Below are 24,517 nucleotides of genomic sequence, written 5' to 3'. Positions count from 1 at the left end.
CTCCCTCGAGCGAGTGGCAGTGTGGAGTCCAAATAGCAGGTTCTGGGACTTTCCTGCCATTTATAGGTACTGACAGTATCAGAAATGCCAATCTGGGGTGTGTCCCCAGAGGAGACGAGGAGCATCTGCATGTGTTGAGCAGAGACCTCTCCAGACCCCCTTGGCTGTGGGTGGTGGTCCCATACCACTGGGCCCTTGGCTCCCCTGCTGCAGACACAGTTCAGATTTGAGTGATGTGTGGAAACCACAGGCTCTGTGTCCTGCACTCAGATACCAAAGAGCAAGGCCTGCCCCTTTCAACCTGTGGGCCCAAGGGTTTATGTTTCTGGCACATGGGGATGGTGGAGGCAGCAAGGGTAGGCCTGAGGGACTGGCAGGACCCCCCCCACCTTAGGCTACACCCCAACCCCATGCACCAGGAGTCAGCCTTGCCAGGTTGCAGCACGGAACTGCACTTGCCGAGCTTTTAGGGGAAGAGGCACTCGTGAATAATTCAGCCTCTTTCGCTGAGATGAAAATGCCCTAATAGAACTAATGGACTCGCTGCCTCAAAACTCGAATCTGATGGGACTCATCTCATTCACCAATTGCTTCTGACGTCCTGCAGTGACACTCCCTAATGAAAAAGCCGCCGTGCCAGATCCTTAGAGCGTCTGGTGATCCCTAATAAACTAGACTGTGGCTTTTTTAATGAGCAGACGCCCCCACGAAGGCAGGTGAGTCCTCCCTTCAGCCCCAGGACTGGATGCAGCTGCTGCCCTCCTAGGGGAGATGCCGCTTGGGGGCACGCATCCGTGGGAATGAAAACAGAGGAGACTATATTTTGGGGTGGTTTTGTCTGATCTGGAATTAGACCCTCTACATTTTTTCAAAGCAGAAGACCTCAAAAAAGAGCCAGCCTGAGGTAAACTTGGAATGACTGTGATGGACGGGGTGGTGGGTGGTGGGTTTCAGCCAGGTAACACCTCTCGCTTGAGCCTGCTCACAGCCCAGACCTGCCCAAGGCTGACTGTTTTCGCTGTTTTCCCGTCTGTGGGAGACACGGGCGTCTAGCTTGTACCTCGCTGTGGTCACCATTGATTAAGATTCAGCATTTTCCGGTTTTGCCCAGAGCACTGTCGGGGAGGTTTGGTCTTGTCTGAAATGTCTGTACAGGAAGCACGTGCTGAGGGAGCCAGGGGCTGCTTGTTTGGGCCTCGGTTTGCTGATTGTCCTTGAGCGAAAATCATTCTGTGTTTGCACTGATGCAATGCCGTGCGTTGTAGAGCCGCACCCCGGAATGGTAGCAGCTCCCCTTCCATTTCCGCTTTGGAGAACTTTGGCTGGGCTCTCTGCTCTCTGGACAGGTGTCACCATTCAGAAGAGACGCTCAGGATTCCTTCTTAGTCTTATGATGTATGCTTTGTTGGCTTTCAGTAAACAGAACAATTCAGAAATCCCAGGTAGAGGAGTCCGGGAGGAGGTAGTGATTCCTCCTGACTTAATGAGGTTAACATCTTCCTTGCATTTTTCCATGTCACGGTGTTAATTCACATGAATTCCCCTGGGCCCCTGATCTACAAGAATAGATTTGCACAAGGCAGGCCCAGCCCAGGAAAGAACCTGTAGGTGCCATGTAATTAGCAGTGGCTATTGAGGAGGGGCTCGTATTTCTTGGTACCAGAGTGGTGAGGGAGTGTCAGGGCTCAGAGACCCTCACTCTGGAAAGCGGCCGGGATCTGGGATATTTTGAATCAGAAGTCACGGTCACTGTGCTCTTGAGCACAGGAGAAGTGGGGACCCTGAGGCAGGAGCCCGACAGTGGGGCTGCTCCCTCCTCCCTGCAGTCTTACTGAGGCCCCTTCATCCAAGGACCTAACGCTGCTAGAGTCTCCTTCAGCAAAAGCCCGAAATAGAGCCCCCGTGTGAGGGAGTCCAGAGGAGCTGGCGTTTGTCCTCTGTCCCCAGGCACCGCTGGTAACGGGCAGAGCCCCTTTGCCTTCTGCCTACTCCCGTCCTTCTTCCCTCGGAGCAACCCTCCCAGAGTCATGACCCTTCAGGACCACAGGGAACCCCCACTGTGCAGAAGGATACAAGTGCTGGCATGGGAGCCCCTCCCCTACACAAGAGAGGGCGACCTGCAGAGAGCCGCTGGGTCTGAAGTAGGAAGCCAGCCCCTCCCCCATCAACGTCTGCCTGGCACTGCTGGGAAATGCCTAGGTATAGCTCTGATTGGCCTTTTGGAGCCTGGGCCTTGGTTACTGTTCTACAAGTATCTGAACCCCTCCTGTGTGCATGGGGCACTCCCGTGGGCACTGGGCAGGGGGCAGTGGCAGCAGGCAGAAGGGTCCTTGCCCTCCTGGACCCAACCTTCAGGGTAATCCAGCGGCCGTGGACCCCTCATGGCACCAGCCCTGCTCCTCACCCCTCCACCCCATGCCAAAGGCTGCCATTTCTGTGCCCACAAGTTCCCTGGCCCAAGCCCTGCCCTGGCACCATGGGGACAAGCTCGCAGCAAGAGGCTCTGGGCTCCCTCCATGCCGCAGGGCCCCCACCTGCAGGCCTGCTCCCAGGGCTGCGAGATGAGCTCTAAGGAAAGATTGCAAGCGGGCCCCCACAGAGAGGGATGCCCTGTAAATCCTGGCCACAAAACCCAGTCTTTCCTGCCCTCTCTCGCTTCTCCCACCCACATCACCACACTCGGCCCTCCACCATCTTGTTGGGAAGGGGGCGATTATTCGCATCTGTATTCTCTCCCCTTAAGCATTTTCTAGGGAGATTTGGTGTCTGTGTGGCTCACTCCTCTCACTCAAGCCTATGGCCACAAGTTCCTTCCCGCCCTGCCTGCTGGCCCTGCTGCTGGATTTTTCTCTCCACAGCATTTATCATAATCGGTGTCTTATCCCATGCCCCCCAAGAGACTCGCTCCCTGCTGCATCACCAGCTCCCACCCAGTTGTCCAAAGCCTCATCTCTCGCAGCCCACAGCAGCCTGGTACAACAGGCCTCTGCCCAGCCCACCTCACAGATGTGGAGGCTGAGGCCAGGAGCGGTCAAGGTGCCTGCCTGGGTCACACTATGGGCAGGTGACAACCAGAGCTGTCCCTGTCCAGAAGCTGGGCACTCAGCCACCCTGTCCTCTCACCCCAGGGCCTTGGCAGTATTTCCAGAGCCAAACCAGATCCGGGTTGCTTTTCATGAGTAATGTCTTGAAAGCTAATGACTATTGATCTCAGCCTGGTCTGTCCAGGCAGGGAACTTGCACGTCTGAGGCTGGTCCTGCCTTTCAGAAAGAGCCCTGCGGTTGCAGCCTGCCCAGCTGGCCTTCTTTCTAAACACAGACTTCAGGAAAGCAAGGGTTGGCCCCCATTTGCCCCACACAAGGCTGGCAGCCGGCCACACGGCCACCTCAGAAGCAGCTGCCTGCCGCGCGCATGGGGGGAAGGGAGTGGCTGGCCAGTAGGCAGGGAAGGGAAGCTGGTGCTGCTGTCTGTGGGTGCCAAGGGCCTCATTTCCTAAGATGAACCTCTCCTGGAGTCCGGGCCTCTCTGCCCTCCAGAGCGATTCTCCCAGAAGGCAGAGGATTTTCCATGCCAGGGCACCTGCCTGTTTTAGCGTCCAGAGGTCCAGCAGCCACCATCCCTCGCAGCGTAGAAATGAGCAGTGGTGAATGCAACTCCTGGCGTGGGAACCTGCCAGCAAGAGAGGGCGACCTGCAAAGAGCCCCTGGGCCTGAAGCAGGAAGCCAGTTGTGTCCCCGACAGCTGCTGTCCCGGCACTGCCGGGAAATGCCCAGGTATAGCCTTGGTTGGCCTTTGGAAGCCTGGGCCTTGGTTTCTGTTCTACAAGTATCTGAGCCCCTCCTCTGTGCACCAGGGGCACTCCTATGGGCACTGAGCAGGCAGCAGTGGCAGGAGGCAGAAGGGTCCCTACCCTCCTGGACCCAACCTTCAGGGGAGTGAATTCAGCACATAGAACAGCTAGAAAGGAATCTGCAAGGTGGATGATGGTGAGCGTAGTGGAGACAGATCGCAGCAGGAAAGAGGCACATGGCATTGTGTGCGTGGGGCGGAGAGTAGGATGGGAAGCACAGGCCCCCTGGGAGCCATGCCCGTCAGGCAGAGGTGCAGGCTGTGAGTGACCAGCATGGCAGGCTCCAAGGACAGCTGGCTGCCCGCTTTTGGGGAGGGAGCCATCCAGCCCTGACCAGGGTGGTGGGGCCAAGGCCTGTGTGGACACTGCTGCCATCTCCCTGGAGGGGCTCCTCGGGGGCTCCTTGCCGGCTGGTCTCTCTTTTGCTCTTCTCTGAGCCCACCTTCCCTACCTCAATTGCATGTTCATGCAACAGGCATTTGTAGGCTCTGCTCTGAGCTAGGCCTCATGCTGGGCACAGCAGGGCAGATATGAATGATGGTCCCTACAAATAAGATACAGGCAAATACTTGCAGGGAAACCTCCATGAAAGAGGCAGCTGTGGGGCTTCTGGAGGTGGACCCCTCTCTGAGTGCACATATAGGCAGAGCAGTGAAAGGTCAGCAGGCTGGTCACCCATTCTGGAAGGACCCTGGTACATGGGGCTCATCACAAACTCCTGCCCCTTATGAGTCCTTCCTTTGGCCCCTGGAGCTCACCCCAGGAAAGGCCCAGCCTAGGGCAACTCCAGGACATCTCAGCCCCCTTCAAGGACCATGCTAAAGCCTCTGCAGCTGTCTCAGCTCCCAAGATAGCCCTCCCAGCTCCTTCCCAGGGATAATTGAACTTTTCCTCTCTTGGGGCAGAAGTTGGGGACAGTGCTGGTTCCTTTGCAGTTCCCAGGCCAGGTTCCAGGATCCCCCTGTGCAGCTGACCCAGCTGAAATGGTGACTTCTCCCCTGCACCTTCTCTCTCTGGCAATGACGCAGGGCTGCAGTGCAGTCCACCTGGGCCATGGCCCAGGCTGCAGTCAGATGGGGTGAGGGTCACTGGACTGGGGACCTTCTTTGTGTTGAGCCTGCCTCCATGTCCTCATTACCCTGTCACAGACTCTGCATGGTGAGGACTCAGCCCTGAGGCTGCCCTCACTGGTCCACTCACTGTTGTGCACGTGAATTAACACCAGTGATTGAGTTCTGGATGCATGCTTTCTCCCTTGGCCTTTTAATTGTCCACTATCTCTCAGGGCTCACTGCACATCAGTCTGTGTTGAGACACCTCATTCTTGACAGCAGCACAAATTCCCACTATGTGGATGATGGACTGTCACTTAGGTAACCAGTTTCCCTATTGATGGACATTTACATTGCTTTTAGTTTCCAAGAATGTGCGTTCATCATTTCAGCTGACTATTTAGCAATGGTTCTTCACATAGAAATTTTGAAACTCCCCTGTCCCAACTAAGCCTATTTCCCCAGGCCACTCTCCTCTGCAGCCTGCTTAAATGCATTCTGCTCGGTTGTTCTTTTGCAAAAAGCATGAAGCCCAAAGATCTCTGCGGTGCAATGATGCTTTCAACAAGCAGGGAATGTGTTGTATAGATAGTATTTCCCTTTACAAGGCTAGGAGCAAATAGGACCTTCCCGGGTTGGGGCCACCTGGCATGCGGGGGTGGGGTGCCTCCCTGGTATAATTACAGGAGAGTTTACTTCAGCAACAGGTGTGCCCTGCGCTGCTCTCCCAGGGACAGCTTTACCGTGGGAACCACTTCAAGAGAACACTGTGATGTGGTACCACAGTCACCACGGAAAATCAACCCTGGTCTTCAGCATTTGGGGGGCTCAGGCTCTGCATGCTCTCTGTGCTCCCGTTTTCATTTGGACACTTGGAGTGCAGCTGTCCTGTCTGGAATGCAGCTTTGCCTGTGCTTGTCTCACAGATGCAGGGGGCAGAAAAGGGCAGCTTAGCCAGAGTTCCTGGCAAGCACTGCTTTGCGGACTGAGAATCTCGTGCCAAGAGATGTTTACATCCAGGGGCCGGGTCCCACTCCTAGACACCAAGACCTCCTGGTGGCGGCACTAGTTAGAGGATGTTTCACTGCAGCCGCCCTCAGCCCCAGGGCCAGCCATCCAGCCTGGGGCACGTGGGGCATTGGCACACTAACTCATCACCGTCTGGACAGTGGCGGCTCCCAGGCCAGGCGGCACCATGCTGTCAATGACGTACAGCGAGAGTCTGCGGAGCGTGAGCAGCAGGTGCCACTCTGAATGGGCCCTGCATCCCGTCCGCCAGACGGACATGCTGGAACTGCAGCGGCTGCGGGAGGTGCGGGCGGCTGCCCAGGCCAGGAACATGGAGAGCTTCCTCCGCATGCACGGCCTCTCCCTGGACGGCTGCACCGCCCAGCGCACAGGCATGAAGTATCGGTAAGGGCCGGGCAGGGGGGTTTGGGGTGGGAAGTCTGATTTCAGCCATATAAAATGTATAAAAGGGCCGGGCATGGTGGCTCACACCTGTAATCTCAGCACTTGGGGAGGCGGAGGCGGATGGATCACCTGAGATCACGAGCTCGAGACCAGTCTGGCCAACCTGGTGAAACACCGCCTACCAAAAATACAAAAATTAGCCAGGCATAGTGGGGCGCGCCTTTAGTCCCAGCTACTCAGGAGACTGAGGCAGGAGAATCGCTTGAACTCAGGAGGCAGAGGTTGCATTGAGCCGAGATCACACCAGTGCACTCCAGCCTGGACAACAGGAGCAAGACACCATCTCAACAACAACAAAAATGTATAAAAGAAGAAAATGAGGCCAGGCATGGTGGCTCATGCCTGTAATCCCAGCACTTTGGGAGGCCGGGTGGGTGGATTGCTTGAGCCCAGAAGTCCAAGACCAGCCTAGGCAACATGGCAAAACCCCATCTCTACCCCAAAATACGAAGAAATTAGTTAGGCATGGTGCCATGCACCTGTAGTCCCAGCTACTTGGGAGGCTGAGGTGGGAGGATTACCTGAGCCCAAAGAGTTTGAGGGTGCAGTGAGCTGTGATCACACCACTGCACTCCAGCCTGAGCAACAACGTAAAAAGTGAGACGCTGTCTCAAAAAAAGAAAAAGAAAGTGAAAGTGCCATAGTCCTATCCTATCAAAAGATAAGTCCTATTAAGAGTTTGGGGCCAGGCGCAGTGGCTCACACCTGTAATCCCAGCACTTTGGGAGGCCGAGGCAGGCAGGTCACTTGAGGTCAGGAGTTCAAGACCAGCCTGGCCAACATGATGAAACCCCATCTCTACTAAAAATACAAAAATGAGCTGAGTGTGGAGGTGCGCACCTGTAGTCCCAGCTACTGGGGAGGCTGAGGCAGGAGGATCGCTTGAACCCGGGAGGCAAAGGTTACAGTGAGCCGAGATCACACCACTGCATTCCAGCCTGGGTGACAGAGTGAGACTCCATCACACACACACAAAAAAAAAGTTTGGTAAATTCTCCATGGGATAAAAATGTGTGGGGTGGTTCTCCATGGGGGAAAAATGTGTTTCTGGGTGTTGGAGCCCCCTGCTCTAAATGATAGGCACAAAGGTCTGAATTCACTTGGAACCTCCACAGGACTTTCTTTTTAGTGCGCTTGTCTTTGAATTCAGCACCTTGGACAGCGCTCTGCCAGCCGCCGTTCTCTGGCTAGTGTAAATCCCTGTCAATTGCAAATTGACAGCTTTTATCTTCTGTGCCTCTCAGGAACATGCCCTTGTGAGAGCCAGTCAGTCAAAGGGAACCCTCCCCACCCAGGCCTTGTAGAGTTGCCAGTTAAATTTGAAGTTCAGATAGCGAGTAACTTTTTAGCATAAATATGTTCCATGCAATATTTGGGACATAACTTGTACTAAAAAGCTCCTCATTGTTTATCTGAACTTCAAATTTAACTGGGCGTCCTGTGTTTTATCTGGCAACATTCAATCTCTGGCTTCCATCTGAGACAGATCCCAGGGATCATCTGCGTGCTCTCTGCAGAGTGGAGTGCAGGCCGGGACTGCTCCTTTAACGTTTTCTCCTGTGGACAGCGTGTTTGGTCACACCATGAGCAGGTGACAGCCAGAGCGGCTGGTTGTCGTTGTTTGAATATGTGGTTGTAATTTGAAGAAACGAAAACACTTCTCCTGTGAGTCCATTAGATGGCAGAGTTTTTCAGGCTTTGTATCCTAAATCCAGCTGTAAAGGAAGGACAAAGGGTCTGCTAGTTCGGCCACAGCTGACCTCCTCGTTCTGCTGGAAATTTCTCAAGAAGGAGACGCTGTGCATTCATGACGGGCTAGTCGTTGATTCCTTTTGTTTATTCAGTAAATGTTTATTGAGAGTCTGCTTGGCACCAGGCGCTGGGCCAGATCCTGGAGCTGCTGCATGAACAAGATTAACCAGGTCCCCACCCTCACTGCAGCCATGGCCTGGGGGGTTTGGGAGGCAGAGAAGCAGCGAGCTCGCACGGAGACAAGTTCCAACAGTGGCCACTGGCCAAGGCAGCAATGCAGGACAATGCAATAAAGAGAGACCAGGGAGGCCAAGGGGGAACCCTCTGAGAGAGGGATCGTCTAAAGATGTGGAGAACATTCCAGCCCAAGAGGAGAGGGGTCTGGAATGGATGCCTGTCTAAGTTGGAGGAGCGAAGAGAAGGCCCAGGCGGCTAGGCTGGAGGGGGGAAGGTGGAGGACACAAGACGATGATGCAGGAGGGGCCAGACCCCATCCTCCAAACTCAGGGGAAACCTCAGCTCCCTCCGATGTGGACAGGATTTGTGATGGAGGAGAGTTTAGTGGGTTAAATCAAGACCCCCAAAATTCATATTCATCCTAAACCTCAGAATATGACATTAGGCTGGGTGTGGTGGCTCATGCCTGTAATCTCAGGCATGAGATTACAGCCTGGTAAACATGGCGAAACCCCATCGCTAAAAACAATCAAAAAATTAGCCAGCCATGGTGAGACATGCCTGTGGTCTCAGCTACACAGGCGGCTGATGCAGGAGGATCACTTGAGCCCAGGACTTCAACACTGCAGTGAGCCCTGTTTGTGCCACTGCACTCCAACCTGAGCAACAGAGTGAGACCCTGTCTTAAAAAACAGAAGAAGAATGTGACGTTATTTGGAAATAGGGTCATTGCAGATATAATTGATTAAGATGGGGCAATGGGGCCGTTCAAGAATAGAATGGACCCTAATTCCTACGACTGGTGTCCTTATAAGAAGGCCATGTGGTGATAGAGGAGCAATGGGTTCACAACCCAAGGAACTCCGAGGAGTCTTGGTGTTACCAGTGGAGGGTGTCCATCTTGAACAAAGAATTGGACAAAACGCACATACAAAGCAAGGAAAGAATGAAGCAACAAAAGTAGCTGGGTGTGGTGGCTCACGCCTGTAATCCCAACAGTTTGGGAGGCCAAGGCGGGTGGATTACATGAGGCCAGGAGGTCAAGAGCAGCCTGGGCAACATGGCAAAACCCCGTCTCTACTAAAAATACAAAAATTAACCAGTCGTGGTCGCTCACACCTGTAGTCCCAACTATTTGGGAGGCTGAGGAGGGAGAATCACTTGAACCTGGGAGATGGAGGTTGCAGTGAGCCGAGATGAAACAGAAGTACACTCCACAGGATGAGAGTGGGCAAGTGGCTCAAGAACCTGGATACAGAATTTTCTGATGTTTAAATACCTTCTAGAGGTTTCCCATTGGTTACTTGGTGTACACCCTATGTAAATGAAGTAGTGGCCTGTGACCAATCAGAAGCTGAAGTGAAGTTACAAAGTTACACTTTTATGCAAATGAAGACTTGGCCCACGACCAGCCTGATTGGTTGCAGGAGGGGACCAAACAGAAGTATCTTCCATTTTTCATCTGCCACGCAGAAAAGGGGGCACCGTGCAAAGAGAGTAGCCTCTGGTTCTTTTGTGACTTGGGCATGGAAAGTTGGGGTTTTCCTTTTGACTTAGTTCTAGAAAGTCAGCAGGAATTGGCCTGCAGTTCCCTGCCTCCAGACCCTGGTCTCCTGCCCCACCAGGAGCCACCAGACGCTGGAGGGGGCAGGAAAGGACACCTCACGAGGGCGTTTGGAGGGAGCCCTGCCCACACCTGGACTTCAGACTCTGGAAGTGGGAGATAAGACATTTCTGTTGTTCTAAGTCCTCTAATTTGGGGTTCTTTGTAATGGCAGCTGCAAGGAACTAGCACAGGTGAGGAGGACATGTCTTTTATTTGCCTGGAGCCCTGAGGAAAATGTCTGAGCAGCCTCAGAGACACTGCAGGACCCACCATGGGGCTGAAATGCCCTTGGGGATCTCCCTTCCCAGGGAGTGGAGGAGACCAGAAGGCAAAGGACCTCCCCCTTTTTTTTTTTTTTTGAGTTGGAGTTTCACTGCATCGCCCAGGCTGCAGTGCAGTGACACAGTCTGACTCCCAGGTTCAAGCAATTCTCCTGCCTCAGCCTCCCGAGTAGCTGGGACTACAGGGATGTACCACCACACCTGACTAATTTTTGTATTTTTAGTAGAGGCAGAGTTTTGTCATGTCGACCACGCTGGTCTCAAACTCCTGACCTCAGGTGATCCGCCCACCTTGGCCTCCCAAAGTGCTCGAATTACAGGCATGAGCCACCTCACCCCACCGACAAAGTCCCTTTAGCAGTTGATGGGCCAAAGATTGTTGTTACACCCAGGTCGGGGTGCAGGGGGGCGGGGAGAGTGGTGGCCTCACTCTATCTGGTGAATTTCATTTTGCTGCACCCAGGTTGGTAGGGGGTGGGTGGGGTGCCCCGTGACTCAGGCCACCAGTTATTAAAGATCCCAGAAAAATTTATTCCATGGTGACCTCTTCTCCGTCAGCAACTGGGCTGGGTCTCCATTAAACTTGGTCTTAAATATGAGTATAGAAAAGATGATACGTGGGGATAGGCACTACCCGGTGCCGCAAGGAACCAGTTGTTCCCCTGGCCTGGGCGTTTCATCAGCTGAACTGAACCCCAGCTGGTGGAGGTGGCCAGCAGCATTCCTGTTACACTTCCTCATTTTTTTTGAGACAGAGTCTTGCACTGTCGCCCGGGCTGGAGTGCAGTGGTGCGATCTCGGCTCACTGCAACCTCTGCATCCCGGGTTCAAGTGATTCTCCTGCCTCAGCCTCCCAAGTAGCTGGGATTACAGACGCGAACCACCACGCCTGGCTATTTTTGTATTTTTAGTAGAAACAGGTTTCACCATGTTGGCCAGGCTGGTCTCAAACTCCTGACCTCAAGTGATCCACCTGCCTCCGCCTCCCAAAGTGCTGGGATTACAGGCATGAGCCACCACCCCCAGCCTACACTTCCCCATTCTTTAAGCTGTCCTCAATTCTTGCTGTTAAGAAGAATTTTAAGATGAATTTTTAAATCCACACAGCTCCTGTGTAAGCGTGCGGGAGCAGGGTGAGGGCAGCTGGCCTGGCACCCACTTCCCCTCCCCTGTGGATGGAGCAGGGTGAGGGCAGCTGGCCTGGCACCCACTTCCCCCCCCCGTGGATGGTAGGGTTCAGAGATGTGGCCTCAGAATGGCAGATCAGAAGCTGTGACCGGGCCCACGCTGTGCTGGCCGGACACCAGCCCTCAGTTCAGCTGTGTTTTCCTCTGCTCCCCGTGGTGCTGGTAGTGAACCCAAACTCCCACAAGGCTCTCCGGGACCCTAACCTGCCTCCTTGGTTTCAACTCGGACCCCTCTCCCTCCTGCTCAGGAGGCTCCGGACGCCGTCCCTTGCTTCTGTATCCCCAAAGGGGAACTCATTCCATCCACAGGGTCCTCACACTTTCTGTTCCCTCTTCCTGGAGGGTGCCTCCCCAGACGTGGCATGGTTCCTTCCCATTGTCACATCTAAGCTTGGTCCCCAAAGAGACTGTCCCAAGCACCCACTCTAAACAAGCACCTACGAAGTCACTCAGAAGCCCTCTCCTGAGCAAGTGTCTTCCTCACCCCTCGTCCATCTCAGTTGCCTTGCTCTTTGCCCATCTGCACTGCTTTGAGATCAGAGCTTTGTCTGTCCCTGGCACCCGGAACACCCCCAGCCTCTGTGAGTTTAGGTCGGAAGGCGCTACGTGGTCTTGGTCGTAATCCACTTTCCAAAGCACATGTCTCATTCTGGCTGTGTCCTTGATGGTGGGAAGACAGGACTGACTGGAAGCTGGTCTGAGGCTCTCTGTGTAGTCCAGGTGTGGATGGCAGGGAGCCTCTGCAGTCCTTGGGCACTGACCCTTGGTCATGAACTCCTGGCAGGGCAGGAGTCCTGATTTCCTGTGCTTTCTGACTCTAGATCCCAGGATCTTACCACAAGCTCAGGTTCACCAGGAAGTACTTGGTTGGTTGCCAAGTTCATTGAGCAGACTGTAGTTGCTCAGTTAACCATAGGCCGTCACTTCCAGCTGGGCCTGCCAGGGAAGGCTTACTGGAAAAGCTGGGAATCCAAGTGTGTCTTAAAGGACAGACGGGAAGGAGGGCACAGAGGGCAGGAGGAGGGCTGGAGGAGGGGCAGGAGAAAAACAGCAGAGGCCAGAGGGAGATGGCAGATTAACCTGTCTACAAGGCCAAGTGCATCCTGGGAAAGAGGGGTCCCCAAGAGACAGGGTCCATCTTGGGAAAGATCCTGTTTTACTTTCCTGAGACTACTGTAACAAGCTGGGTGGTTTACAACAGCAGAAACCTTTTCTTTCCCAGTTCTGGGAACTGGAAATCCAACACCCAGGTGCAGCTGGGCTACACTTCCTCCAAAGGTCCCAGCGAGGGTCCTTTTTGCCTCCCCCAGTTTCTGGTGATGCCAGCAGTCCTGGGCATTCCTCAACTTGTGGCCACATCGCTCCAATCTCTGCTTCTGCCCACCCATGGCCATTTTCCTTTTGTGGGCCTCCGTCTCCAAATCTCTCTCTCCTTATAAGAACACCAGTCTTATAAGTGGCTCATGTTTGTAATCCTAACACCTTGGGAGGCTGAGGTGAGTGGATAACTTGAGTCCAGGGTTCAAGACAAGCCGGGGCAATGTGGCAAAACTCCATCTCTACAAAAATTGACCAGGCATGGTGGTGAGTGCCTGTGATCCCAGCTACTCACGAGGCTGAAGTGAGGATCACTGAGCCCAGGAGGCAGAGTCTGCAGTGAGCCAAGATCGCACCACTGGCACTCCAGCCTGGGCAACAGAACAAGACCCGGCCTCAAAAATAAAAAGCAAAAAACAAAAACCCAGTCACTGGATTCAAGGCCGACCCTAATCCAGGACCATCCCAACTTAACTTGTTTACATTTGCAAAGACCTTGTTTCTAAATAAGGTCACACTCACAGGTATCAGGAATTAGGATCTCAACTGTCTTTTGGGGACACATTTCAACCTGCCACAGGCCCCAAGGATTGACTCAACACCTTGAGCCTGCAAGGACATCCCTGAGTGTCCTGGGAGGAACCCAGGCTCCCACCAGCTACCTGTGTGACCTCAGACAAGTCCCCTGGCCTCTCCATGACTCGGTTTCCTTACCTGGAAGGTGGAGACCAGGGTCACTACATCAGAATTGTCCTGAGGACTAAATAAGCTCCAGGTGACATAACTCAAAGCTCCAGGCTTGGCTCCTTGTGGGAGAGAAATGCAGGCCCTTCTGGTCCCTGGGAAAAGGACCTTCCCACCCAGCAGTAGCTGTCCAGGCACCTGGACCATCCTGTCTATCCATCTTGGGGTCTCATTCGTGCACCTAGTCGCACTTAGAGATGCAGGTCAGTGCTGCGCAGACAAGGGATGGAGGCATCAGGAAGGGCAGGAGGGAGGGAGGCGAGCAGCCAGTCATTCTGGAAGAGCTGCCAGGCCAGACGCAGGGGCTGGGAGAAAGCCAGCTGGCAGGCCCAGTGCTCTCCGTGAGGGCCTGCCCAGGACCATGGCTGGCAGCTGTGTGGGGCCTGTGTCAGGGCAGGGAGGGCTTCTGCTGGCAGTGGGCACCACGTTGGAGACTTGGTGGTCATGGTCACCCCAGGCCTGGAAACAGCATCTGTCTGCAGCCCCAGCCTCTCCAGCCCCAGCTTCCCTAAAGGGACAGAACAGCCCTTCCCTCCCCGACCGGGCTGCTGAAGGAGAGATGGGAGGAAAGGCAGAGAACCAAACTCCTGCACCAAGTGGTTGCCTTGTCACCGATCGTTGATGTTCTAAGTGTTTCTGGAGCTGGCCTGGCAGCAGGAATCATGGGCCATACCTGTTTTTCCTGTTTTTTGCTGTTTTTTGTTTGAGACAGGGACTTGCTGTGTCGCCCAGGCTGGAGTGCAGTGGTGCAATCATAGCTCACTGCAGCCTCAACCTCCTGGGCTCCAGTAATCCTCCAGCCTCAGCCTCCCTAGTAGCTGGGACCACAGGCACACACCACCATACCCAGCTAATTTTTGTATTTTTTGTAGAGATGAGTCTCACTAGGTTCCCCAGGCTAACCGGGAACACCTTGGCTCAAGCAATCTACCCGTCTTGGCCTCCCAAAGTGCTGAGATTATAGGTGTGAGCCACTGTGCCCAGCTATACCTGTTACAGTCCAGATCCCCAGGCCCCTTCCTGGAGGTTTGGGGCATCTGTCCCTAGAGGCTCTTCAGTGGTCATTGTTGCTGGTCTTGTTACATCTCAAAGGGTGCAGAGGACGGAAGGAGGAAGGGAAGGAGAGGTGCTCACTTGGGGCCAGACAGTTGCATGAGAAACAGCAGCAACTCCGAGCAGAACCAGCCGACTCAGCCACGGGCCGCCTTCTCGTTTCTGGGCTCCTAGAGTTGGAAGTGAGTGTGGGGCCATGAGGTCCTGGTGAGCAAGAGGAAGGTGGAGGAACTGGTTTTGAAGATCATGTAAAGCTGGTTTCTGGGAAACACACACATGGCCTGCAGGAGGCCTTGTCCTAGTGTCACCTGCAGCTTCAAGGTGTGACCCCAGCACAGTCCACTCAGCCCAACCACAGAATGGGCCCCGCCAGGGGGATGTGCACTTCGGGCAAGACTCGCATGTCCCGTCGGCGGTCCTGTGGCCTCCTCCTTCCCTCGGCCTTTCACTGTCCCTCCGTGTCAAGTCCCCCACCATCTGATGCGCCCTTTGACAAGACCAGTGGGTCACCCTACTCCAGACACAGAACCTGCTGCTGCCTCACAGGCTCCTGCCATCTGCCCTCCTGCCCCTGCTCTCAGGAGAAGGACACTCCTGGAATTCCACATGGAGCCTACCTTCTCTCTGGAGCCCTACCATACTCCCTGGCACCACCGACCCACTCTCCTACTGGCCGACTTGGCCTTGAACACGGTGGCTCAAGCCTTTCCCAGGGACCCTTGCTTCATGCCCCAGCTGAAGGAAGCCATACTCACAGCACTTAGCCCCTATGGGGTCTTCAGCTCTTACTCAACTGGTAGACTTCTCCTCTAGGAAGGCCACCGGCCCTGCCTCCTTTTGTTCTTAGAAACTGCTCCTTTGGGGCAACCCCTTAACTGTTCAGCATCCTCTGCCCTTCCTTGGGCAAGAAGCCACCTTTGGATGTAAATCACACTCCGTTTAGCATGGACAAGGCGGTCTCTGCAGGATACAGAACCTCAGCCTCACTCTCGGAGGAGATGCTGGAGGCTGTGCTTTTAAAAGCCATATCAGATCAGGCAGGATGGCTCACGCCTGTAATCTCAGCACTCTGGGAGGCCGAGGCAGGTGGATCACAAGGTCGAGAGATCAAGACCATCCTGGCCAACATGGTGAAACCCCATCTCTACTAAAAATACAAAAATGAACTGGACATGTGGCATGTGCCTCTAATCTCAGCTACTCGGAAGGCTGAAGCAGGAGAATTGCTTGAACCCAGGAAGTGGAGGTTGCAGTGAGCCAAGGTCACGCCACTGCACTCTAGCCTGGTGACAGAGTGAGACTCCACCTCAAAAAAAAAAAACTGCTGCATCTAAAACCTTCTCAAGGACTTGAGCCCCCCACAGGCCTCGTTCTGTGCATAGGAGCATGTCTGCCCCCTTCCACTGCGAACCTGTTGCCATTGTGGGGGAGGAGCTGGCCGGCGCCAGCTTTGTGGGGGAAGAGCTGGCCGGCCCCAGCTTTCCGGCCTCTCCAGGCCCTAGGGGGACAAGTGGACCCCAGGCACTGAGCCAGAAGCCTCCGCTGCAGGGATGCTGTCTGTGGTGCACTCCAGGGACACAGAGCAGAGCTTTTAATTGGGGGTGGTTGCCCTCCGATGAATCACAGCAAGAGCTAGCTGCTTCATCTTATCAACAGCAGGTACCGGAGAGACAGAAGAAGAATCAGAACTCAGTTGTAGGTTGAAGTCAACCAGCCACGCTCCATGCCTCTGACCGAAGCCTACCAGCACGGGGCCGGGCAGTGGCTCACGCCTGTAATCCCAGCACTTTGGGAGGCCCCTCAGGACACTAAAGACAACCTCACCAGAGAGAAGGTTCTCCGTCTGATGCACAGAACCCCAGGGTGCTAGCCTCGTCCTCAGCTTGGCTTTCTGGGGCCTGTGCTTTGGAAGGAAGATTGTGGAAGGTCTGGATTTCCCACTTGGACAAGAAGGATTCTGCATTAGTCAGGGTTCTTTAAAGGGACAGGACTAATAGGATAGATGAATATATGAAGGGGAGTTTATTAGGAGAGTTGACTCACACAGTCACAAGGTGAAACCCCACAATAGGCCGTCTGCAAGCTGAGGAGCCATGAAGCCAGTCCAAGTCCCAAAACATCAAAAGTAGCGAGGCCGACAGTGCAGCCTTCAGTCTGTGGCTGAAGGCCTGAGAGCCACTGGCAAATCACTAGTGTAAGATCAAGAGTCCAAAAGCTGAAGAACTTGGAGTCTGATGTTCAAGGGCAGGAAACATCCAGCATGGGAGAAGACTCAGCCAGTCTAGTCCTTCGACGTTCCTCAGCCTACTTTATTCTAGCTGCACTGGTGGCTGATTAGGTGGTGCCCACTGAGATTGAGAGTGGGTCTGCTTCTCCCAGTCCACCCTCACAGACACACCCGGGAATAGTACTTTGCGTCCTTCAATCCAATCAAGTTGACACTCAGTATTAACCATCATAGATCCCATCTCCTGCTCCGTTCTCAGAGTCCTGGGTTTGGGACAGCAGGTGCATGCTGCACACAGCGGGACCTAAGGAAAGGCATTCTGTGGGGATGTGAAGAGGCCGACATACTTGGGGCCACACAGGTGATGCACCTGGAGCCACAGCAGGTGTCCCTCCACCCAGCCACGCCAGCTGTGCCCAGTGCAACATGCCAAACACTGCGCACAGCCTCCTGCCATCTGAAACTAGCCGCAGCATGTCAAGCCCACCTGTTTATGACGTGAACTCACAGGTAGATACAATTTCCATGCTGAGGCGCCCTTCTCAGTCCCTTTGCCTTCACTGGGGTTTGTGGGGGGCCCTGGAGATTGAGCCTGACAAAGCCCACTCCAGAAGCAGTTGATGTTGGGGGCTGGGGCCTGGCAGCCGGTCCCGGGAGCTAGTCCTCAGGACCACCCCAGCAGGTGCTCAGGTGTGTACAAGTCCTCACTGAGATGCAGGAAGCACCTCCTCTGACCTCTGTGCCCCATTCCCGGAGGATCCTCTTTAGAACCCTGACACTCACTCCCACTATGCCGGTGCTGTGGGACGATGGGATGAGTATCTGAACTCAGAGCTCCCTGGGGAACCGGGACACATGTGCTGTGCCCACAGGGAGCTGCCACTCAGAGAAGGTGGGCAGGAGCCTGGTGGGTTCCAGAGGCTGGCCAGATGCTAGAATTTTCCACCTGTCCAAAATGGGTTGAGCCGGGCACGGTGGCTCACATCTGTAATCCCAGCACTTTGGGAGGCTGAGGTGGGCAGATTGCTTGAGCCCAGGAGTTTGAGACCAGCCTAGGCAACATGACAAAACCCTAACTCTACAAAAAATTTTTAAAATTAGCCGGGCGTGGTGGTGTACACTTGTGATCCCAGCTACTCATGAGGCTCAGGTGGGAGGATCACCTGAGCCTGAGAGGTCAAGGCTGCAATGAGCCATGATTGTGAAACTGCACTCCAGTCTGGGCAACAGGAGTGAGGCCCTGTCTCAACACAACACAGAAAAGAAACAGATACACACAAAAATCCAAACAGTGTTGAGACTTGCAGTATTCTTAGAAAGTTGCAAGGATTAGACAGGAGTGGAAAGCTAGAAGCTTACAACCTTGACCTGAGCTTTGCGCATTTCAGTGTCCTCGCAAAGGGCCTCTCCTTGCAGATGCATCCAAGATGGGACGAGGAGGAGATCCAGACATGTGCCGATTGACTTCTTTTCTCTCTTTTTTTTTTTTTTCGAGATGGAGTTCCCTCTTGTTGCCCAGGCTAGAGTGCAGTGGCTCGATCTCAGCTCACTGTAACCTCCGCCTCCTGGGTTCAAGCAATTCTCCTGCCCCAGCCTCCTGAGTAGGATTACAGGCATGTGCCACCACGCCCAGCTAATTTTTTTATTTTTAGTAGAGACAGGGTTTCGCCATGTTGGCCAAGTTAGTTTTGGAACTCCTGACCTCAGTTGATCCGCCCACCTCTGCCTCCCAAAGTGCTGGGATTACAGGCGTGAGCCATCGCGCCCAGTCCCTTGGTTAAATATTTTAAGGAAAAACTGGAAGATTTTCCCTGATTATAAGAGAAATATGCATCCCACAATAGAAAATTTGGGAAATATAGAGAAGTCTAAAGAAGATAGGAACCCCCTACCACTCCCTCCTGGAGACTGTTTAGTGTATCTCCTTCCTGGGTGGGAGAGGTTTTCAACACCAAGGGCTGCTTGCTGGGACTGGTGGTTTTGTCTGGAAGGGCCCCCTCTCCGTCTCCTGCTTTCTGTCCCTGCACATGAATGTTCCAGACTTCCCTTGTCTGGACGATGTCATCAGAAAGACACCATCCCAGATTCTGGTTGATACAGAGCAGGCTTCCTCAACCTTGGCAGCACTGACACTTGGGCTGGACAGTTCTCTGTCAGGGGCAGCATCCGTGGCCTCTGCCTACTGCCGGTGGCACCCCCTGCCCAGTTGGAACAACCAAAAATGCCTCCCAACGCTACCCATTGTTCCCTGGGGAACAAAACCCCACCCGGGTGACACCCACTGATACAGGGTAATCATCCATGCCACCAATTTTCACAGGTTATAACATAATATAATGTGCATAATGCAAAAATTATATTGAAATCTTTTTAAAATTACCCCCCACCCCACCTTATTACCAAAAGGATTATAGGTGACATTGTTAAATTAATCTGCTACCATGAAATTTTTTAAATAAGTAGTAGAAAATATGGGGAAAATGGAAAATAAGGATAGGCTAGTAAATTAAATCGGTGGTAAAAATAAAATACCAAATTCACCCACTGGATGACCAGGCAGTGACTGGCGAGGGCTGTGTGTTTTATACGGACTTTCCACAAAGAAGAAAGCCACTGTTTGCTTAGAATTCCAGTGTCAGCCAGGCGTGGTGGCTCATGCCTGTAATCCCAGCATTTTAGAAGCCCAAGGCGGGCGGATCACCTGAGGTTGGGAGTTCGAGACCAGCCTGACCAACTTGGAGAAGCGCTGTTTCTACTAAAAATGCAAAAAGTCAGGTGTGGTGGTGCATGCCTGTAATCTCAGTTACTCGGGAGGCTGAGGTAGGAGAATCACTTGCACCTGGGAGGTGGAGGTTGTGGTGAGCCAAGATTATGCCATTGCTCTCCAGCCTGGGCAACAAGAGCGAAACTCCATCTCAAAAAAAAAGAAAAAAGAGTCCAGTGTCCCTAAAATTTCTACCTTGGGTTCTCAAAAAAGAACACAGTGTGAGCTAGGAAACGCCATTCCCCCAGTAAGTGGACATTTGTCAAGCAGCTGTTTGTGTCCCTTAGTATCATATCATAAGGAACGTAAGTTAGTCTTTCCTGGGTCCATTGATCCAATATTTATTGAAGGCTTTTGAGCATGTGACATGGTGCTGGACGCGTCTCACTAGGCCAGTGCATGCACTGTCCAAGCTGATGTCAAAAGCAACTCCAGGTTCAAAGGCGGAGAAACAGGAAGGGCACTTCCACAGGGAACAGCAGGAACAGAGGCCCAGATGGTTTTCAGGCAGGTGACTTTTTGCAGGGGGAGGGGAACAGCTTTATTGAAATATAATTCACATGCCATACAATTCATTTAATGCAATTGTATGGGATTCATTACAATTGTATGGAATTAATAGCAGTATGGAAAACTGCAATTCAGTTTTCATGTATTCAGAGCTATGCAAACATTGCCACAATTTTAGGATATTTTCATCAACCCCGAAAAGAAGACCATACCCTTCAACTCTCACTCCCCATTCCCACCCCCTGCAACCACTCTGTCTCTATGGATTCGCCTATTTGGATATTTCTTTTTTTTTCTTTTTTTTCTTTTTGAGACAGAGTCTCACTGTGTCTCCCAGGCTGGAGTGCAGTGGTGCCATCTCGGCTCACTGCAAGCTCCACCTCCTGGGTTCACACCATTCTCCTGCCTCAGCCTCCTGAGTAGCTGGGACTACAGGCATCTGCCACGACGCCCGGCTAATTTTTTGTATTGTTAGTAGAGACGGGGTTTGACTGTGTTAGCCAGGATGGTCTCGGTCTCCTGACCTCATGATCCGCCCGCCTCAGCCTCCCAAAGTGCTGGGATTACAGGCATAAGCCACTACGCCTGACTTTTTTTTTTTTTTTTTTTGAGAGAGTCTCACTCTGTCGCTCAGGCTGAAGTGCAGTGGTGCAATCTTGGCTCACTGCAACCTCCGCCTCCTGGGTTCAAGTGATTCTTCCACCTCAGCCTCCTGAGTAGCTGGAATTACAGGCGCCTGCCACCACGCCCAGCTAATTTTTTTTTTTTTTTTTTTAGTAGAGGTGGGGTTTCACCATGTTGGCCAGGCTGGTCTGAAACTCCTGATCTCATGATCCACCCACCTCAGCCTCCCAAAGTGCTGGGATTACAGGCTTAAGCCACTGTGGGTATTTCATATGAATGGAATAATATGCGTTCTTTCATGAGTGTCTTTAACTTAGCGTCATGTTTTCAAGGTTCGTCCATGCCTGTGTCAGCACTTCTTTTTTTTTTTGAGACAGAGTCTTGCCCTGTCACCCAGGCTGGAGTGCAGTTGCGTGATCTCCGGTTTGGGGCTATTGTGAATAAGGCTGCTGTGGACATTTGTGTTGAAGTTTTTGTGTGGGCGTATGTTTTCAGTTCTTTGAGGACACAGCTAGCAAGGGCATTGCTGGGTCGTGTGGTGAGGCCGATGACATTTTACACTTGTTGACTAAAAGTCTTGTGAGTCTCACTTAACTCTGTGCTGCTTAACGTGCACCCCTGGGGTAAGAACACCCCTGGGGAATTGTAAGATGCCAGCCATTGTGGGATCCGATGATTTGCCAGAGCACGGAGAATATGTAAGGAAGAGGTAGAGGATTTCTGCGTCTCACTAGGCCAGCATGCGTAGCACCACTCGAAGCTCTTGGTAGAAACACCGCCTTCCGGGCTGGGCCTCAGAGGGCTGATTCCGTAGGTCGGGGCTGGGGGGCACCCAGGACCCGGCCTTTGTAATAAGCTCCCCTGATGTGATCAGATGTTGAACAGCCCTGCCCTAGACAGTGAGCGTCGTGAGAGCAGGTGCCCCATGGTACCCAGCAGGCAGCCAGAGGCTCTTTGAACAAATCAATATGATCCTTTTTATAAATAGAGAAGGAGGCTGTTGAAAAATTCTGTAAGATAGTCTGAGCAAATTCCATCTTGGCCCTGGCTTTGCACATTTAGGGGAAGTAGGGATGCTAAGAGCTGCTGCTGCTCACACCCTATAAAGAGCCTCCAAGTAGGGACAAGGGTAGGGGGCAAAACACTTAACCTGAGCCGTGGGTAGGGGCCAAAGGTGGAATGGTGGCCATCTGTGCCTCTTCAGCAGCCCATGAGCTCCCGGGAGGCCAGGGCTGTGGCCTTTGAGTCCTGGAGTCCAGCCTCAAGAAGGGGTGGGCTGTGCACAGGGTTGCCTATCCCCCATCACCCCACCACCTTCCAGTGCCCTTAGTACCTCCTGGCAGGACAAGAGGGGGCCCAGAAGGCAGCTCTGGCCAGGACCCACCTACAGGGTGTGAAGGGGACACTTGGGGTCAGGGCAGAGCCAGCCCCTCCGAATGCTGAAGAGGATGAAGTAAAGTAGGGCAGGGGCTTGCTTCATTCAACCATTCACTCACTGATTGCAGGGTATTTATTGAGCATCTGCTGTAACCTAAGTTTTACTGGGAGTGTTGGAACCTCTCTGTCCCTTTGACCCCCGCGTTTCCTTCCTTGGGCCATCTGTGTCGTTATCATCGAGACACAGTGGCTTCTTCACATTTCTGGTGATGTTGCTTCTCCTTGTGCCAATCCCCCAGTGGATACCCCACTCTCCGGAGTGAGAACCCCAAGGAGGTGCCACTGGGCATGCACCAGGGAGGCTGTGACCGGAGTGGGCATTGCCTTGCTTGGAGCTGGCTGCCTACAAGCTCAGCCATCCAGCCTGCGGTGTCCACCCTGGCTGCAGTGCCTACCCAGGCCTCAGGCCAGTCATGGTCCAGCAGCTGTCAGCCCAGAGCAGCCAGCGATGGCCCCAGGGGACCAGCCAAGGCAGGCGGCTCATGCATCCTGCTTCATTAATAATGAATGGCCAGACATTGCCCGCACCTCTCCCTGGTCGCCTCATTGACTTGGTGGGAGCCTCAGCCGCCCACGGCGCGCAGAGCCGGGAGCTGGATCCCAGGCCCCCTCGGAGAGACTCAAGAAGCACCAAGAAGCAGCTGCTCCCCAAGACCCCCTGAGCCGCTGCCCAGGAGAGCAGTCACGGCAGCCCTGCGCAGCCCCCCAGGCCATCACCCCCGGCTCCAAGAGTGGCACCAGAGAGAGCCCTCCCTTCTCCGGTCCACAGAAGGCAGCTGCGCTTGTCACCCGTCACTCATCATCAGGAGTAACTCACAGCCCAGCCCTGCCCAACACTTTTGGAGACTACTGGGCTGAGGACTTGGGCAGCCAGAGCTGGACAAGGGTGGGGACAGAGGAAGGACCTGCAGAGACAGGAGAGATGTGAGGGGAGGAGAAAACACACCCCCACCCCCCGCCAACCTCCAGCCGTGCTTCGAGCAGGTCTTCTGTAGCTCGGGTCTGGAAATGTGACTCCTTGCCTCAGAGCTGTGCAGCCTTCGTGCCCACCGTTGCCTTCGGAAATCCTTGGCTTCCTTGGCTTCTGGATAAAGTCTCGTCCTGGTCAGGGGAGAAGAGTTTCTAGGGGACAGATGGCTCCTGAGCCCAAGGGAACAGGGGACGCAGCCAGGATCTGAGCACCTGGCCTCAGCATGCAGGTGTCCTTCGTGTGCTCGGAGCACAGCCTCAAGGGCCGGGGCCCTGAGGATCGGCTGGGCCGACCGGCGGCCAGCAGCCCCAGCCTGGGCACCCGAGGCCGCTTCCGCGCCGTGGCCATGGTGGCCCGGAGCCTGGGACAGCTGTCGGTGCAGAGTCTCCCATGTGCCGGTGACACCAGCATGAAGCAACATGGGATGAACTATAGGTACGGGCTGCACAGCTTTGCGGGGTGGGGGTGACCTCCCGGCCTCCCCAACTCCCCACCTCCTCACTTTCGAGAGCGCATAAAATCTGCAAATCCCCGTTTGTCAGACTTGGGCAGTTTGTGCTGAGGGCTGGGAGGGGCTGTGCTTAGTGCTTGGTGGATGCTGAGAAACAGCGTTGAGAATCTGGTCAGTGCGAAGTTTCTTTTTTCCCGTTTCAGGGAGACGGTGAGGGTGCCGTCTTCCTTCCTTCTGCCTCTGTTTTCTTTCTGAGGGTCGTTTACAATAGCCAAGCCACCAATGCTGCCTTTTCCTGGGGAACCCTGAGGCATGGGCCACAGGGCCCCCCAACATCCTCCTGCCCTCCCCTGGGCACACAGGCTCCACAAGATGCCCTGGGGGTGATCCGATATCTTTCCAGCCAGGCCACCGTGACAAACATCCGTTTGATAGTGAGGGGCCGTGGGGTGAACTCTGTGATGGAACGAATCTTCCTTCCTCCACCTGAGCCAGGCCCGGGGCCCAATTCCTCTAGCAGGCGGGACTCTTGCTCCAGCAGGCACAGTCAGCCAGGCCACATCTGGAGTTTCCCGATGGTCCGCCCAGGTGCCTTGCTTCCCTCCACCTGGGCTCAGCCCCCATCTGGCTCCAGGTGCTGTGACTTGTATGTGGGGAGGATGCTAAAGCACTCATGTCAGGAGCAGGGCCTCCCTCCCCTGCCCTGCCGGGGCCTTTCTCAAAGGATGGCACAATGTGCCCAGGACGGAAAAGGAGGGTCCCAGCTTTGTACAAAGGGTCCTGGGAGCAGGGTTGTAGAGGGGGGACGGCCTTCCTCACTCCCTATGTAAGTCTCTGAGTCCAGAGCCTTGATTGCGTCCAGAACCATCCTCCAGGGATAAAGGAAGTCTCCACAACACGTGGTCTGCAGAAGCTGGAAAAGCTAAGTTAGGTCTCTGGTTCCCAGGTTTCTTAGGAAAGTTTTTCCAAAACAGGAACCGAACTGGGGACAACTCTGCTTTTCAGTGACCTGAAACAGGAGTGCAGGCCACCAGCGTCAGA

The 24,517-nt window shown here is 54.0% G+C and overlaps 1 protein-coding gene across 5 annotated transcripts in view; it reads left to right on the top strand.

Annotated features, from left to right (window-relative positions):
• The window catches only part of KCNAB2 (potassium voltage-gated channel subfamily A regulatory beta subunit 2), a 113,500-nt gene that overhangs the window by 54,023 nt on the left and 34,960 nt on the right, over nucleotides 1-24,517 (top strand). The window contains exon 1 of one of the 5 annotated variants that reach the window (XM_033228620.1): nucleotides 21,410-23,460. The exons of the other annotated variants lie outside the window; for them this stretch is intronic. Within the exon in view, the coding sequence (XP_033084511.1) occupies nucleotides 23,249-23,460 (212 nt within the window). The 5' untranslated portion in view covers nucleotides 21,410-23,248. Of the gene's footprint in view, nucleotides 1-21,409; nucleotides 23,461-24,517 lie in introns of those variants that run through there. 5 annotated transcript variants of the gene reach the window in all.

The sequence above is a fragment of the Trachypithecus francoisi genome, unplaced genomic scaffold, assembly GCF_009764315.1.
Source record: "Trachypithecus francoisi isolate TF-2019V2 unplaced genomic scaffold, Tfra_2.0 Lachesis_group12, whole genome shotgun sequence".
NCBI lineage: Eukaryota > Metazoa > Chordata > Mammalia > Primates > Cercopithecidae > Trachypithecus > Trachypithecus francoisi.
Note: the sequence above shows the minus strand (reverse complement) of the source record. Positions and strands in the feature narration are given on the sequence as shown.